The sequence below is a fragment of the Falco cherrug genome, chromosome 5 (genome assembly GCF_023634085.1).
Source record: "Falco cherrug isolate bFalChe1 chromosome 5, bFalChe1.pri, whole genome shotgun sequence".
Classification (NCBI taxonomy): Eukaryota; Metazoa; Chordata; class Aves; order Falconiformes; family Falconidae; genus Falco; species Falco cherrug.
Genome location: NC_073701.1, coordinates 74,838,935 through 74,857,238, shown reverse-complemented (window position 1 = coordinate 74,857,238; position 18,304 = coordinate 74,838,935). Strand labels below are relative to the sequence as shown.

At 37.4% G+C, this 18,304-nt stretch overlaps 1 protein-coding gene across 12 annotated transcripts in view; it reads right to left on the bottom strand.

Moving 5' to 3' along the window:
• MAGI2 (membrane associated guanylate kinase, WW and PDZ domain containing 2) overlaps positions 1-18,304 on the bottom strand; it is a 755,689-nt gene that overhangs the window by 303,137 nt on the left and 434,248 nt on the right. For all 12 annotated transcript variants that reach the window (XM_055712103.1, XM_055712104.1, XM_005443453.4 and 9 more), the window contains one exon: positions 4,265-4,384. In XM_055712103.1, the coding sequence (XP_055568078.1) occupies positions 4,265-4,384 (120 nt within the window). The remainder of the gene's footprint in view (positions 1-4,264; positions 4,385-18,304) is intronic.

Sequence of the window (18,304 nt, the reverse complement as noted above, 5' to 3'; positions counted from 1 at the left end):
TGTATTTGAAATACATCTATGTCCTTGCAGATCATCAACAAACATGCCTCTTTTTCTTACAGCATTTATACACTGAACAATTCCTGTTATTTCTGGTACCGCTACTACATATGTTACTTTTTAAAGGGCAATTCTGCCCATAGCATGCATTACTCTTACATTAATACTTGATAATGATTTCTATCTTACCATAACCTTCAATTGTGTGCCCTAACATATCTGGGTTTTGGAAATCATATCGAAGCTGCTACATTTCTGCTTATAAGCATTGGCATTCTTAAACAATATACTTTTCAAATACACTTTCGGTCTACTGATATGCTGCACTGGCTAAGAAATTTTGCTGATCTAATAAAGGGATGGGAACAGCCTTTGAATTCAGTGATCCATGAAGTCTCCATACAAGTTTTGACATATCGGAGAGATGACAGTATACCGAGCCAACTCTCCTATTGGAGAAGTTATAAAAGACAGCACACACATATACACAGTTTGACTGTTCATCACAGCTTGGTTATTCTGCATTTTATAGATTTGCGCATACTGTGCCAATTCAAGGACCACCTATGAACTTCATTCCAGAAACTGGAAAAGCGATGTGTATTATTTTGCTGGGGCACATCCTCCTGTGCTACATGAATCTGCAGAACAGTGGCAGGTGGCTTTCACTCTGCACAGGAACACGTCCTCCTCTGGTGCAGAAGTATGGGTTTATTTTACCTTACCCCAATATCTGTGTTGGAAACAAGTGTTATTGCCAAAGAAGTTATCATTCTGGGCCAAATCAGAATTTCTTTATTCAGTACAGTAAATTGGGATTCTGCTAAAAAGAAACAAAACAAAACCTTTAGTATTTGGCTGCACTATTATACAAAGAACTCCAAATAAATGAGTTTGGTGTGCTTCAGGCAAATACTCCTTGCCTCAAATAGCAATGAGTTGGTGGAATTCACTGAAATTCTATTAGAAATTCAGAACTCACTGACAATTGCACTGAAGTTAACGTGATTTACTGTTAATCTGAGTGAGAGTGGAATTGAGCCCTGTATTCTTCTTTCTCTCATTCTGCATTGAATAGTGCCACCTAGATTGCCATTGACCTTTACCATAGGCAAGATGCAAAAAGTGCATCAACTGCTCATGTATCATTATGTATGTTTAAAATAATTCACATCTATAAACATGGCTTGGTCTTTCCAGCAGTTGCTCAAAAAGGCAGAAATGGAAAAGGTCAAAATACTAACAGATTTGGTCCTACTGAAACCAAATATTTTCATATTTGCAAAACTGGTAAAAAAAAGATTTGTTGAGTTTGTACCATGATCATACTGTTGCTTTTCTAAAGCACTTGGGAATACTATAGTCATTCACAGTTGTCGTAAAAGTGGTAGACAAAGGCAGGAGTATTCAAAACCTAAGCAGTAAGAAGGTCACAGATCCTATTTTTAATTCTCAAGCTTTTATAACTTACAAATCTATTTTAAAACTCAGGAAACAATGTGTGATTTAAAATAAAAGAACTATAGAACTCTACTTTTCTAAGAATATATATACTGGTTTCCCTTTTAGATTATAACCTGTCCAGGTTGGAATCACATCGGTTATTTGCTTGCACCAGAACAAAAAGTTTCTGATTGTTTACACTGGTTTTCTCATCACTGTGAGAAAATCTCTCCCCTTCCAACAATACTGAGTACTTTAATGAACAATACAAAGACTCAGTGTCAGGTAAATCTCCACTTGGCCTCCTCCTCCTGTGGTTTACCTAGATGTTTCTGATTCTCTTTGGAATTGATACAGTAGAAAGTAAATTGACTGAATCAAACTTTCTAGCCAAGAAGTGGTGAAAAACAACATGCATACACAGTCTGTCTTTTTATCTCAACTAAATGAGAAATCCCTTCTTCAAAACATTTTTCTCACAGAGACAAACTGGCAGATAGTGGCTGTCAGCACAGACCAACTCAGCTCAGCTACAGAAACTTAACTAAATACAGAACTATTTTTTCAAGACAAAAAAAGAAAAAAATAAAGGAATCTGCAAACCAATCTATTAACATTGAGATTCATTAAAAGAAGGCTGATTTGTTTCAGAGGCCTGAAAACCAGTGTTGATAAGGAGAGAAAATTAATCTCCCAGAACATGCATGCTCACGTAAGGTGCTTGATCTATGAAAGAATTCAAAAATCAACTTCTCTTAGTGGAGGGAATTGAAAATTTCTTTTCTCTGGTTGGTATAATTGTCACCAGTAAACTTAATTACTGCAGACTTAATGTGCTTAGGAAAACTTGTGCTGGAATGATTAGCAAAATCCTTCCCTGAGGAAGGTCCACAGCCATGAGGAATTAATCAGGAAACTGTGGGGGGTGAGGGGTGGGGTGGGGGGGTGGAGTGTAACTTTGCAAGATTGTGTCCAAAAGTCTTTTTATGAGAACAGGAGAAAAAGTGTGTGTGAACTAGGTATATTTTCTAATGCTTTACCTAGTATTTGCCATAATACACAGACAGATTATATACTACCTATTATGGGTTGGAATGCACATCTGGTGATGAGGAAACCTGGGAATCAAAGTGAGGATTTATACAGAAATTGGTCAGTTGAGGCTATATTGTTTTGCGTTTAGTTTCTGATTTCTTGGTTTAAGTGAACTTGTCATATGCGATCAGCGAAAGACATAACAGACATTGCCTAGTCACGACTTTGGACCTCTCTTCAGCTAGGTCCTCAGCCAGTTTAAGAAGTTACGCAGACTCCTCCAACCAATATTTCACCTTGCTGTCCACTCAGCTCTGGTAGTTGGTGTTACAAGACACCTCTCAGTATCCCTCAAGGGACAGAAGAGCACTGTGAATTAATTTAACCTAGCAGTTCAACCTCTACAAACTTGCTACAAACTAATGAAATTATATGGTCAAGCAATGACAGACTCGCGCTACGCTTAAGCTCCTTTAATGTTAGTTTCAAACACCTAAGGTAACAAAAAGGTACTTCAAGAAAGGCTTGTTATTTAATGAATCTGTGATAAATGTAAAATTGTGGTGGTGTAGTAATGTTTAGGTAACCTCTACCATTAGGTGTCTGACAGTGGGGAAAAAAGTAGAAAAGGAAAAGACAACACATTTTCCTTTATTTGACCTCCTTTAATGGAAATATTTGTTACAAGTTCTGTATTGGTATAACTCTTAATGAAAATTTATTTACTTTCCAATGGGTACTTTGTGCTGATTAGGTGAGAAAGGATTACCTTCTTTCCTGCTATTTATAACACAGCTAATGATTTTCTTTGGGGTGAATAGCTTCTTATTTATCTTCAGATGCTTTCCCTGACAGGGACAAAGTCAGGACAAAAAGGTCTTCATTGCTTCTTTTGCTACAAGGTAAAAATATGGGGCTGCTCCTGTAAATTGTTCTACTCACCCAGGTATTCTCATATGTATGGGTCATATTTTTCATGTAAAGGGTTCCCTGTCATTTTGAAGATCACAGTAAAAAGACCTATCCGTTACTCAGTTGTCTTAACTACTAATGTGTCTCTGAGTAGCATCTGGTTTATAGTATACCATTATTATGGTTTTATTAAAATGCTCTGCTACATAACTGCCCTTCCATTTATAGTAGTTTCACTTTCAGGATGGCTGTGTTTTGGAAAAGGTTTAAAATCAGATGAATCATCAGTTCTCCTGGAAAGCACTGTTCTGCATTAAGCTTCTGGCTCTTTGCCCCATATACAGACATTTTCTAATACAGTCATTAGGATAGTTCCTATCCCTCTGTCATACTACAAAATTAATGAGTTCTTTTCAATAACTTCACAAAGCCCATAAGACATGATATAGCAAATTCTTCCTGTTTTACTTAAACAGTGAGGTTTCAACCTCTGATATAGATTGGTAGTTGCAGGATCACACATGCAAAGGAGAAGTGTCAGCCTTACAGCTCATTTCTCTTTTATAGTTTGTTTGTCCTATGTTAGAAAAGCAGTCCTCAAATATTTGGCATAAAGAACTGTTTCTTTCCTGTAAGCGTAGCGTTTTATCCTGTTTCTCTTAACCAGCATTATATACTAAAATTACAATGAACCCATCTGCATTTTGCTTTTACATACAAAAAAAAAATAATTCATAATTGCCATGTGGCTCTTCACAAATCTCTGGTAACAGTAGCAATGACACATTTGTATTGGGATGTCCCACTGCAATTCCAACAAATTAGAAAAATGAACAGGAAACATGAGAGCCATTAGGAGTAAAAGCGTGCTTACCTTCATATGTTCCACTTTCTAAGAGAGCACCACTTTTCTCCAATTCCATAAAATCTTCAACAGTGATGAAAATATAGTCCACACCAGGGACTTCCCCCTCCTTATGTGGCCTTGTGGTGCCTATTAATAAGAGAAAAGACACACCATCAAGCACATGACCTAAATGTAAAAGGATCTTTTTGAAACTTTTGGAGACTTTACAAAGTAAACCATTTATACAACATATTCTATAGTACATCCTCCTAATGAGCGGGTCTTTCAAAACCACGTGGCTACATCTGAAACTGACGGAGGTATACAAGATACATGTTTAAGATCATGCCAGATGTTCTTTGGATCCATATTATTTATTCTCACTAATGAAAATGTATCATACTGCTGCTACTCTTTTTCTGTTACTAGAAAGACCCTCAGTGACACCAGGCACATGATATTCAGAGGTAACACAAATCTTCAGTGTGTGTTTTCTATGGCTTTAGACAAAGTCTTGTTCTACAATTGGTCTGCTTCATGATCTTTTAAACATTTATTTAGCGTATAAAAGAATAAATCTGTAAGTAAATCTGTAAGGGTTATATTCACATTGCTTGTTTCACGGCTATAAGTGGACTTAATAAATGGTTAGGCTTAAGGGACTGAGTGATTCAAATCACCCGCTAACCGTGCTGTCAAACTGCAAAAATGCTTATATTTAGTTATTGCCTCTACTGTCATCTCTGGATGGCGGAACTCCATAAACACCGACAGACAGTATTTCATACATGCTGAGAAGTGACTCGGCTTAGCTAGCAGAAGTTGAGATGTTAGCAGGGAAGCATCTGAATTTGACCTAATTTCTTAATGGTCCAGTTTACTGTAGTCAGGCTATCCCTACTTCGACTGAAACCAGTCAGTCAGTCTCAAAAGTCCATTTGGAAATGGAAGAGTTTTAGGACCTCCTCAGTCTCAGTGTTTGAAACATCCCATGCTGGCCAGTGCTCAGCTTTGCCAAAGCACTGGATGACCTTCAGGGTTGTCCAAAATCCTTGCTGTCAGTGGAGATAAGAGACATAATGGTGTCTTAGGTTATCCAGCCCGCTTGTCACAGACACCTTTCCCTCCACACAGGCTGCCTGAATGTCTATGGCATAGACTGAATGAGCCTGAGAAGCTAATATTTAAGTAGCTAACATCCGGAATAAGTTTTGATAAATCTGTAAGAGATTTTTCCTCGTTTGTCTGATTCCAATTCACTTTTCATCTCAACATTTAAAACAAAAAACTCATCTTATTTGGCTGTTTATTTCTGGGAATTTAATATTTCCATAAACGGGTTTCTTTGGATTATTACTACCGTGTTTCAAGAATGGCATAACACTTGGATGTTGAATTTACTCCCCATGGAATATCTGACTCCTGAGGATGCAGCAGCATTGTCAAAGAACTCCAGCCCTTTGCGAGAACTGTGCAGAAGCATAGGGATTCTGGCAAGCCCTGGAGCTCCTGTGAGCTCTGCTAACAGCACAGGCATCAGATGTTTGATCTGCATGCTCTCTCCTGAGAAATTTTTCACTCCCAAAGTCTATTGATAGGAACTGTATCTTCCTCATAAAACACCTGGGCAAATCAAGGCTATGTAATTCCTACACATGGCACAGAGAAGAAGCCAGCATATTAGATTAGTACCTCTAGTTTACTGTTGAGTCAGTGTTTTTTTATGTAGCCAAATTAGGATTACCAGAAGTTTATCATTCAAACAAAAATACAAGTTACATAAAATGTGGCAGTAAACCCTGCTTTGAGAGGGAAGTTGGACCAGACAATCCCCCAATGAGCCCCCTCCCAATCTAAATTTTAAATGATTTTATGATATTAAGTATTAATACATGCGTACATTCACCAGTCGTTAACAATCAGGGATGACTGCAACGTCTCACAGGAGGTCCAACACTTTGTTGGAGGTCCAACATTCAGTTATCCCTGTGTTTTCCTACTTTGGTCACAGCCTTTAGCCAAATTGCTTAGAAAAGTGCAATGGACTAAATTTTGGATTCTGAATTCCTATTTTAAAGTGAAAGCTAAAGACCTGATCTTTCTGCCCTTATGTGACCTAGTCACATTCTTTAGGATATAGTACATATATGATAATGTTTGCATATGCCCTGCACTATGAATTGAATATTCTGTCTAATCTGCTTCCCCTATTTCCAATTACACACACGGTCCAATTAGAGACTAATCCTGTATCCTTAACACACAGCTTAACTCTAGCGTGTCTGTTCTCCAGTTGAATTGCACATCACTTACCCCCACATGTAAGGTAGCCACGAGAGCCCTGTATTCAGAGCTGCAGATGTCATCACTATCTTGTTCTGTAACACTCTGAGATTTCAAATAGTTCCTATTTTGCTTCAAGATGAAACTAATGGATTTTTGTGGCAAAACCAAAATATCCAGAACTCCACTTTAAAATTGCCAGTGTGCTACTGTACACAGCAGCTTCTTATTTTAGTCTGCCTGAACGTCGTTTTCCCACTGATTTTCCTAGGTGACTAAACAGCTACTGGTAATTCTACAGTATGTTTTCCTTTCTCCATTTCTCTTGCAACCCATGGCTCCACTAAGATATTCCAGCATGGAGAAGAGGAATCCTTTGTCCTGAAAGTTGAACTGAAATGGGCAAATTACACAAATGAACATTTCTAAGGAGAAGCAGATTTTGTAGAAATTTTTTTCCCATTTCTGCTTGTAATTGCGGTCTCTGTCCTACAACGCCAGGAGATGGAACTGTCACTGAGATGGTAACACAGAACATTCCACCTTCTTTTCTTATAATCACTCCAAGAGCTCTGCATTGTATTATATACGGAGGGTTTCCTATAAGATGTCAACTACTCACTTCCACTTCCTTCACAAAAAGGAGAAAAGAGCAAATCATGATCACTAGTTGCATGTGTTCAGGGTGACTTTTACCCCAGGTACAGCAGTTTCCACCCCCACCAGAACTTCATTACTCTTGATAAAATCTTACTGAGTCCCATTTCCCTCCTGCATCTGTTCTCAATCCCTCAGCCCGGAGGACCTGAGATCTTGCAAATGGTTAAAGCAATTCCCTGGCTAATGGAATAATCAATAGTTATTGCTTCTTTTACTCCTTCACCCTGGAGAAACGGAGTTGCTGCTATTAATACTCCTGCCATCCTTTATACCTTTCTGTAAGCACCATAGGGTTTGCAATGTGCAGATTTGCAGACTGGGAGGCAGTTAGTGGAGAATCTTAAACACCCATCAAGGGTCTGAACATTGAGGTCTATATATAGGAATCTTGTAGACCAAAGGCATTTTTTTCTTTTTCCTTGCATTTAAATTAATGTAGAGTTACTGTTCTTAAGATATTTTGTCTTTAACTATATTCATATAGACAGATAAGCAGGTCTAAAAGCTATGGTGATTCAAGACTTAAAGGATTAATTCCAAGCCTCATATTTTTACAGAAACACAACACCTTTTGTTATACAGCATCAAGGCTTAATAGGACACACTTGCTACTGCTTATAATATTTAGCTTTTTATTAATGTAAAATGAAAATAGGAACCCAGTTACCATTTTGTTACCATGGTAACATGTGAAAAAATAATCTTTGAATTCCATAATGAAAGAACATGATACTTTTAGATCTTGCAGGATCAAAACCAGCAAGGGATATCTGCACCATGCATATTTATAAGAAACGCAATCTATTGTTACTGTGGAACAGAAGACACAAAAGGAGTAGCTTGCAAGTAAACATGACCAGTCCATAAAAGCGAGTGCTGTCACATAATGTTAGGTACCTTAGAAATTACAGGAGCTTGGTCTACAAAACCTGGGCTGATAGTTACCTTTGATTTCCTGAGCACCGTTTGCATTGTTCATCAATTTGCTCTCAAAAGCAGTATTAAGGTCATTCACTGAGCAACTACTTTGTCTGGATTTACAACTTCAAGATTGATAGTTGCTACAGTTTAGAGATATTTAAGCTATATGGCAGATCTTTAAAAAGAAGAGCCTTTGCCTTTGCAGCTTTTTTCTTCTTCTCTTGTACAGGGGAAACCTGGTGGTTCACCATACCTCATTGCAGGCTTTCCATACTCAATGTTATGTTATATGATGGTGCTACATTTCTGGAGAGGAACTAGGTGCTGTTTACATAAATAGCCTTAAAACACCATTTTTCTTTTAACTGAGTATAAGGCACCTGAGGGTATAAATTTAGACACCTAAGAAATCTTTACAATGAATAAGACCAGGAGTGTGTTAATTTAATAGCAAAAACCTATTTTTGAAATACTGTTTATATGAGCTTGGGGAACAACAAATAACATTTAACATAGAAGCTTTATGATGACTGCTAGTGCAGATTGAAAAAAATGGTCAGTTTATGTAGTGTTCAGTTCAGATTCCCACTATTACTAAAAAACTATAGAGCTATTAACTCTGGAAGAACTCCAGGGTTGGAAAGCTCCACACCAGTTTGTACAGGTAGGAGAAAACTAGGAATTGATATATCTCCCTTTAAATCTTAGCATTCAAGTACATAATTAAAATATTATTAGTGCTCACTTGGGAACAAGGTGCTTAGTTTGACTTTGAAAATATTTCTACTTCTTAGAAGCACTGAGTCTTCACAGTCTCTGTCCAGCTCTGCTACTTTCAAAAGTAGGAAAGGTGCTTTCTCAGTATTCCTTTTATTGCTAACTCCATGTATTTACGCATGGTAGGAAAAGAGGGAAATTTATTTACGTGCCAGCATAGGAATAAGAATGTTAGTTAAAAATCCAAAAACTCTGACAGGAAAGACTCAGAAAGGATGTTCTGTGCTTAGTACGATAGACACATTTCCAAGAACACTTCATCTTTGCACAGTAAATAATCTGTATTTTACAGTCTTTGGCAGCATTACAAGAACAATATTGCATGAGTAGTGTTCCTGTAGAGTCTATGTGATAATCAGGAGAGTAGAAGTAAAGGCCTTAGTCTCTCCATGGTCCAATACCTTCTTACAGATTTTGCACACAGGTTTCAATGCTCCAAGCTTATAGGTGTATTATAAATATTTATATTATACATTTTTTAATTGCAAGTTAAGGGCAAACATGGCACACCACTATCCAAACAACTTCACAGTTATTTACCTGATTTGCATTTGGATTCACAGATTGGTTCCTATTGCACGAGGTATATACAAAAGCAAAGGTGTGTCTTTGCCACAAGGATTTAGTGTAAATGAAAGGCACAGTAATAGCCAAGCCCTTTTTGCGTAACAGTCTACTCCTAGATTTACTTTCTAAAGGTATGGAAGTAAGTAGGGTCTTAGTCTGCTTATTCGTACCAAATATAACAAACATAATGAGAAAAAAAAAAATCTTTAATATGTAAAGTCCTTTCATTAGGCATTCTACTGAAAATTTGTTCTGTAATTCTGCTCTGTACAACAGCTTGTTGTGGAAAGCAGTACGCCAGGCTGTCATACATTACAGTAGCTGGAGGGATCCCTCCTGCAGAAACAGACTGCTAATCTTTAATAAACTTCAGCTGAGCCCTTGGTACGACCTTGTATACGCTTTGCCTTAGAAAAATTCAGCAATGTTTAATTAGCTCTTTTGTTTTTTTGCCAAATTACTCTGGGATACTATTACTGTGAGGAACTGAAATGTATGGGAAATTATACCTGTCTTGTCAAATTACTAACTGCATTAAACAGGAAAACACCAAAATTTGTCTTGATCTACTGAATTCCCAGCTGAAGAGAGTAATAATCATAATTTTCAAGTACAGTGATTTTAGATGTACTACAAAGCAGGAAGCTTCTAGTGTTTATGATACTTCCCATAACAACAACATAAACCGCAAGTGCACAAGCCCCTTCTTGCCAAGGGTCATGAAGAGGAAAAGATTTTTCTTTCTAAGTATGCAATACCAGCAATTTCTCTGATGCATCCCTATAAAAATAACTGCAGAAGCAGAAGAATGAATTCTAGATTCCTGAAAATATTTATCAGGGGTAATAGCTTCAAACTGCATTAATAAGCAGGTTGTTGGCAAATGTGATCCTGAAAAAGACCTCCAGGTTAATCAACTCAAACACCACTAGCAAAGGTGCTAAATGATCTACAGTGAGGCAAAGCCAGGGATTTAGCAGTTGCTGAGTTTTGAGACTGCAGCATTATTTGCAATGTTACCCATACACAGAGAGAAAAACCAGACACTATTTGGAAGAAACAGTGTGCTTTTAAGATCTCCAGGATTTTCTGACCAAATTTTAATAGAAAGGGAAAAGCATTAACCCATACTTCATCACAGAATTGATAGTTTCATTTCTGGGTGTTTAATTCATGTGAATTAAAAGGAAGTTTTCCAGTCCCTGTGCATCATCAGTATCCACTGGTATTAGCAGAAATAATGGATTAACTACATGGCTTAATCCAGTGTCCACTGAAATTTGGGTTATATCAAAAGAAACCCTTAAAAAAAAAACAACAAAAAACAAAAAGCCTGACTCATATTTTTAACAGTTTCTAATATACCTTGGGATTAATGACACTGTTTGTTACATTTTTATTTTTCCTGAAGAAGTAAAATGTAAGATTGTGAAAAGCAGTCTTAAGGGACTGTGTACTAGGTGGCAGTTCCCACGTTCTATAATACCACGATTCTCATGATAATACATTTTATATTTTATAGTGTAAAACAGAGGCAGTGACTTCCCCGACTTGAGATCTACAATGCACATAGTAACAGATAAGCATGTCCTTTATGGAAAGAATATGCATTCAGCCTGTGGTTCTTTAGATTTTCACTTTTTCAGAACTTGAGACATACGAACTAGATAAGCTAGATAAGCTCCTGTCTGGTGCTTAGCAGCATTATTACACTCCAGATGCCTATATCATTTCAAATACTTTTTTTTAGATTCAATATGCATTCAGTAGCTTCTGATTACACACAGCCTGGGTATATTCTATTTGTTCTCTTGCTTTTGTGCAATGTGACAGACACTGTACAATGTGCATAAAAACAGCCCAAAGATAATTTATGCATTTTAAAAATTAAGTCACATTGAAGCTGAACAGCAAAGTAAAATCAGGAGATGGGAATGACAGTAATTCTAGCTGAGGACTGCTGGTAGGAAGGTTATTTGTTTATTTATTCGGTTAATTATGAGAGGACCACTGGAACCAGCAAGACACCCAGAGAAGAAATGCAGCACAAGAGCTTTAGGCTGAGACAGATAGTTGAAGACATTTATTTAAAATAAACTGTGACATATCCAGAGCTACCCAGTATACCATGCAAGGATTTTTCCATGGCACTTTTATGCTGTGACAGGCACTGATACACTGGGTGTTCCCCCCACAGACGTAAGGGACTCACTGCCTGGTAAGCCCAGCACGAATTGGATCACTTTCCTGCTGCTGGTGAATAAAGTCTGCAGAGTACTTTCTTTTAAGAACAACTCTGACCCAGCATTAAGCCCAGCTATGCAAGTTTCATTGCCAACATGGCATCTGAGCAAATAAAATGTCTTTTTTTCATTACCTTTGCCAAGAGTATCTTTTAACAACAGACTTCAGAGATAAAAGCTAGTAATACAGAAGTGTGAATACTTTGTGTCAAGTTGGGCATGGAATATTGCAGAATATACTTGTAAAAACAATCAGAAAAGCTGTTGCTAATACAGATATCATGAACACTTAAAATATATTCTACATAATTCCTGGAAAATACAAAATTGGGAAATTATGAATATTCTGGCATTTGGAAGCGTAGATAGTACAGGGGTTAGCCAAGTACTGAAGGAATCTGATTTCCAGTGCTCAAAAACTGAGAAGATGAAGAGAAGGAAAACCAGTTATGAAGTTATGAATCATTCTGGATTCCACATTATTGTCTCAAAAGTAAGTTTGTTTGTTTGTTTGTGTGGTTTTTTTTTTCCAATTAAGAATTAGAACCAGCCATGAAGCTCTGAAAGACACTGAGATTTTCTTCATAAAACATGTTAATGTCCTAGCAAACACCCCTGCAGTATATCCCAATATCTTTCATGCTTATTATAAAACTAAAACACTATATCAGCTTTCCAAACATTTAGGAAAGTAAGCAGTAAACTGCTCTAAAGAAACATTTGAGAATGGAAATTTGAAAATCTGGTGATAAATGGATGGTAGGTTGTAGTGGTAGGAAGTAGGGGGTTTGGGGGGGTTAATTAGGAGCTTGTAAAGCTAATAAGTAACTAATAAGGTCCAAGATTATTTTCTATACATGCTGTAGACAACCAGTGTTGCTCTTCCATGGATTTCCACTCTTTCAGGTAGAGATATAAAATAAAATATGATAACAAATCTTTACCTCTTTTGGAAGCTTAGACTTTGATTCCCATTGCACGAAGTTGTTTACACTCCCCTAAACCTTTATTCTAACTAGAAACAACAGGTTTTTACCCAAAAGTGAATATATTTGCAGAAGAGAACTTTCTGAAGAATTAGCACATACATTAGGGCATTTTGATGAGATACTCATGTATGAATGAGCATTTATGTTTCCACACATTCTTTCAGATTTATAAAAGTCTTCTGCTAATGAGATCTAGACTTTTGATCTTACTAATAAAATACACCTAATTACAGGCAAAATGTTTTCTACTACTAGAAAAGCTTAACTGGAACATAGTTTCTTAAGGTCCTTGAAAGAAAAAGCCTCTTCTGGGAAATGTCTGATTTTCTGCAGCTCTTCAAGAAGATAGAGAGCTAAAGAACTACTTGCATAGTAGTCTGTTGGCGTGTGTAGGTCTGCCAAACAGTCCGGTATTACAGCTGCATTTCTCCCCAGTGTTACCAATTCTATCATTCCTACTGATGGTCCAACTGATTGGAGTATCAATGGAAATATTAAGTGAGATCTGGGATAGTTTGTTCAGCTGTGATGTCCCAAACCCCTATTTATAATGTACATCATTCAAATGTACCTTCAGAAATCCTGGAAACACATCACATCTGGAATAAGGGAAAACACTTCTGGTATCAGAAACAGAACCTGCTTTTATACCAGTTGATTTTACTAACATTATGGATAAACCATTGTGGATGACTTTTATTAGGCGCCTTGTACATACTACTACAGAGAACTGAAGAACCTGCTTAATTCATACACAGACCCCGGTGTATCTTGAATGACTCTGAAATGCCTGCGATAACAACTTTTAAACTGAAATAATACTAATATTCTCTATATATTTTACTCAAACTTAAGAAGCCAGTCACCCCATATAATGTCTGTTTAATAGTACATTTTAAAAGGATTTGTGAAGTTGTTAGCTGTTGCTACTAAATCTCTGAAAATGTTTATAAATGGATTTTCTAAATCTACAGTCTTACTTTGAAAGGCATTAAAAGCGGGACTGTGGAATAGGCTGCCATAGAAACCATCCAGAGATGTATTCCTAACCAAACTCACTTCAGCTGTTAATGAATCAACAGTATGAAACAATAACAGGATTTTAAGGGTTAGTTACTGATTTGGGCAGATGACATACAGAAAAATGAGAGGAGTTTATGCTTAAAATAGGAAACCTAGTTAATATGTGTGAATTAAAAAATAATAATCTGTAGTTAAAACAGGGCAGTATCTCTCCATAGTATCCACAGTTGTATTCTGCTGTACCTCTGAACAACAGCTATCCGACAAGGCATGGGAGCAAGCGCCAATCCAGAGCACATCACTTCCGAATCAAAAAGTACTTTGGAAAACTACAATGGATGGCGTCTAATTGGTAGAAGAGATTTACAAGTTACTTGGTTTTCTTTGTCTTCCAGTCCATAATTTGAGGGTTTTATTCCTTGGCTTTCACCCCACAAGTTATATACTGCCCAAACTCCACACCATTCACTGGACAGCTGGACCAGACCTTAGTCTGGTGACAAAAAATGCTGGTATGTAACAGCAGATACTGTTACACTCATTTTAATGAGCAGAGTTGAAAGAAACACACGAGTGTCTGTGCAGTACTGTGTGCGACACCTCCAGCAGATTCACAGCTGAAATCCCTGGTGGCCAACTGCTATCCGGGCAGCAGAGCAAATGTTGAACTGAGACACAGGGAACTGTATTCCCACAGTAGGGATTTCATCAGTGCTAGACAGGATTTCTTGTGGGATGCCACCACATGCTGCAGGAAAGCTTTGAGCAAAAGGAGAAGTCATGCTGTGAAACTGCTTCCCACGGCAGCGCTGCTCTGTCCATGTGGAAGTGCATTTCTCATGTGAAGGTTCCAGGCCGTCGATTGCTGTACCTCTCTGGCACACTGGCATAGCAAACACATGTTTTCTTAACTGCTTCTAGAGTGAGAGAAAGTCTCCTGTTCTCTCTTTCCTCCTCTTACTTTTCACTAAAACCAACAAAAGTAGTATATACACAATAACGATATGGACTTCCTGGGGGAAAAAAAAAATTCTATTATTCTTCATCCACTGTTTCTCACAGGGAATAAAGTTTTGATTGAACTATGAATTTATGCAGTAAATTCCAAGGAAACACAGTGTTTGATTTTTCTGTTCCAAAAAGTACAGTTTAAAACAGTGGGAGACAAAATGTATTCTTCTTTCAGAAAAAAATAATGCATCATGGAACAGTTCTATTTTGTTATTCAGAAATGTATTATTTTGAAATCACCTTAGTTTTTATATTACATTATTTTCTGTAAAAACATGACACCCCATAAAAACACAACTATTTGAAACAGATTTATTTCCATCTGTTTTTAGAAAAAAAAAACTATTTGCAGCTTAACTCGTATTGATAATAATGAAAAAAATCATTCCTCAGTAACAAGTTGAATAAATTATTTATACAGGAGTCATTATTTTATTGAATACTCACGAACTTAAAAGTGCATGCTGCAGATTTAGATATTGTCACTATCTTCAAGTTTTTAAAAGAAATTTTAAATGCTTTGTTCATTCTTCTTTTGAAGATAGAAAAAAAGAAAGCTTAGATTTAACTTCAAAGGAGTCAAATACAGTGAAGGTGAGGAAATAAATGTCATGTAATTCTGAATATGGGGAAGCCCACTGCTATTCTTATCTCCTACAGGAATTATTTCCGAGGTGTAACTACAGCACTGGTGAAGGTCATTTCATGGGCACTACACACTCCAACTAATGGACAATTTCCTTACTCCAGAAGAACATCTAAAGTTATGTCTGAATAAAGAAAGGCTTGGAACAACCCAAAAGATTTCAGTCCCACGTATGACCTTGATGCTCTTCGTGTATTCAGCAGGGCTGAAGGAAAAGTTGTTGGTGAATAGCAAGTGTTATTCTGGTTGGCTAATTAAAATTGCTGCTTTTCCCATACAGTGAGGCTTCCTTTTCTGATATGATGAGTTGTAATAATCAACCTTTCAACACTTAATTCAGTAGTCACTAGAGATGAGTTAATTCCACTTATTTTAGCTCCAAATGGATAGCAAGAACTGGCATCTGTTGCTACTGATGATAACAGAGCAAATTAAAAGTACCTATATCAAATTGAGATACATCTAATTATACTACTTTTATTTTTATGGATGTAATTAATTGCTAGTTAAGATTTTGTAGATCTAATAATTAGTATCAGAAGAATGAATTCCCTGAAGAGGGTGGGTCAATGATTCCAGCTCGCCGGCTACCAGAGATTGTGAATAGTCCTCATTGTATAATTATGCTCTTTCTTTCCTTTTAAGCATCTTAGTATTTCTGCTTTTTCAAAGTTCATTCCACGAGCTCCATAGAGCTCCGTACAGTATTTGACTCGAATCATCTCTCTGATCCTAATCCTACACTGATGGGCTTTTTTCTGGCAACAGACACCATTAATACAGTGGTCCTTTCATCCCAATATGTAGACGTGGCACTGCATGCAATAGCAGTAAGATCTGAGATGAATTTGTAACTTGTCAATTTACTGAAAGTGGTGTACATGGCATGCACACATTGCCTGATAAATAGCTCATTCTGTTAACTTAAATATGTGCTTGTCATGAAGTATGGCTCATGTTCAGACACTATAGTTCTAGAAATCTTCATGCCAGCCTAGGAAGAAGCGGTCAGTCTCTCTAGCAGAACAGTTGCTCTCAAAAATAAAATAACTTCATAAATAAATACAGCATAATCTTTGTATTTTTACCATATGTTCTTATTCCCACTATATCTAGTAGCCCTAGGAGACTAAATCACTGTTTTGGAGGTATTATCCTTTTAGTCTCATCCCTTCTCTTGTGATGTCTAAAGACAGTTGGCAGATGCTCAGTTTCTCAGGGTAAGGGAATAACAAACAATTATAATAACTAGCCGTAGGTGTTTAAATTCACCTTTGGTTAAACAAAGTTTCTGACAACTGTTAAAGGTAGTCCCCAGTGCCTTGGCTAACAAAACCATATGTTCTTATGCCCACTCATGACAGAATTTGAATTCTGGTTATATGATGTAATTGTGGCATTATTGTCTAACACAGTGTCATGGAATTTCAGGGGATATTGATATTTACAGTTTGGGAAACCCCCTATTAATTCAACATACACATGTATGTATGACCCTACTTTACACAACTGATTCAGATGAAGCATCATTTGAAAACCAAACACACTGATTTTCTTCCGTGAATTGCCTAAAGCAAAAAAATGGTTTAATTTTCAGTGGTAATGTTTCAGAAGTACTATAGATCCCACATGTCAGAGTGAAAATCCACATTTAGAAGCACAAAAAGGCTAGCAGAGAATCTGGGAGAAGTGTTTATTCCTACAGCCTTGTAAACTGATTCCATAACTTTCAATTAAACTTGTCTGCTTATCTCATTATGTGTACTTTCATCAATGGACTGACAGTAACATTAGGAAAACTTTCACTTGCCCTTGAGTTTCTCTAACCATTCTCCCAGCTGCCTTGTACAAGGTCTCTCTCTTTTTCTCTTTTTTTTTTTTTTTTTTTTGTCCAAAAAAGAAGAGGAAAACCTCCAAGAAATAAAGGAAAGAAACAGAAGTTCCATTTTTCCAGTTTTTTTGTGATTTTTCTTTACTGACACAATACTGTTATGCTGCTCCATCCTAATTTTAAACTCCTAAAAGGAACGGCTAACTCCCACCGGTGGCTTCACTAGTGTGCTGATACAATCCCGTGCAGGCCTGTACTATCCAGCCAAACCTCTGAGGCTTCCTATGCGTTCAGCAGAGGGTGATTTTAGTTAGACTGACACTTCTAGCTTCTCCACTGGCTTCAGAAGAAATCTAGGATCAGTAGCCTCCTCTTACTAGCCTCCAATATGTGCTTAAAGTCAGGTGAGGGGAACCCACACTGAAGTGTTTTTCCACTAGGACCCAGCTAAGGAACTTTCACTAGATAAATCCAGCCCAGGCCCTCAAGGGCTGTGGTGTTCTCTCCCAACAGATGACTAGTAAGCCCACCAAGAAAACTCTCAAATTATCCAAACGTCACTTTTCTGGAAAGCACTTATCTGAAATACAGGCCCCGCTACTAGGAGGGGACAGTTCATACTTCTGAGCAGTTTAGCTGTTGATGAGTTGGAGTCAAGTGCACCAATGCAGCAGCGAGTCCACTGGCTTAGGAACAGCAACTTCAGTCAGTCATGCTTGTTTCAAATGATCTCTGGAGCTACAAGAAGTGAGAAAGCCTCCCCTGTTCTCCTCTGAAAACCATACCGCCAACAGGCCTGGCAAATTTCCAGCCAGTGCCCAATCCAACAAGTAGACCTTGTTGTCAGGACGCTCAAATAGTAACAGCTCACTACATGTTTTGTCTCTAAACAGAACGTGAATATGAATCAAGGCGTATAAAGACAGGTAGCCAACAATAAGCCACAAGAACATAATTTAGCTTCTAAAATCTGAAAGTATATTCTAACCAGGATAAGAATTGACACAATAAACCAACACGTCCTCAGCAAACATCTCTTTCAAAGTTTACCCGCAAGAAGGGATGCACACTGCCCGTTTGGCCTTGGGTAGAACATAGGACTCTTTTCTCAGTGAT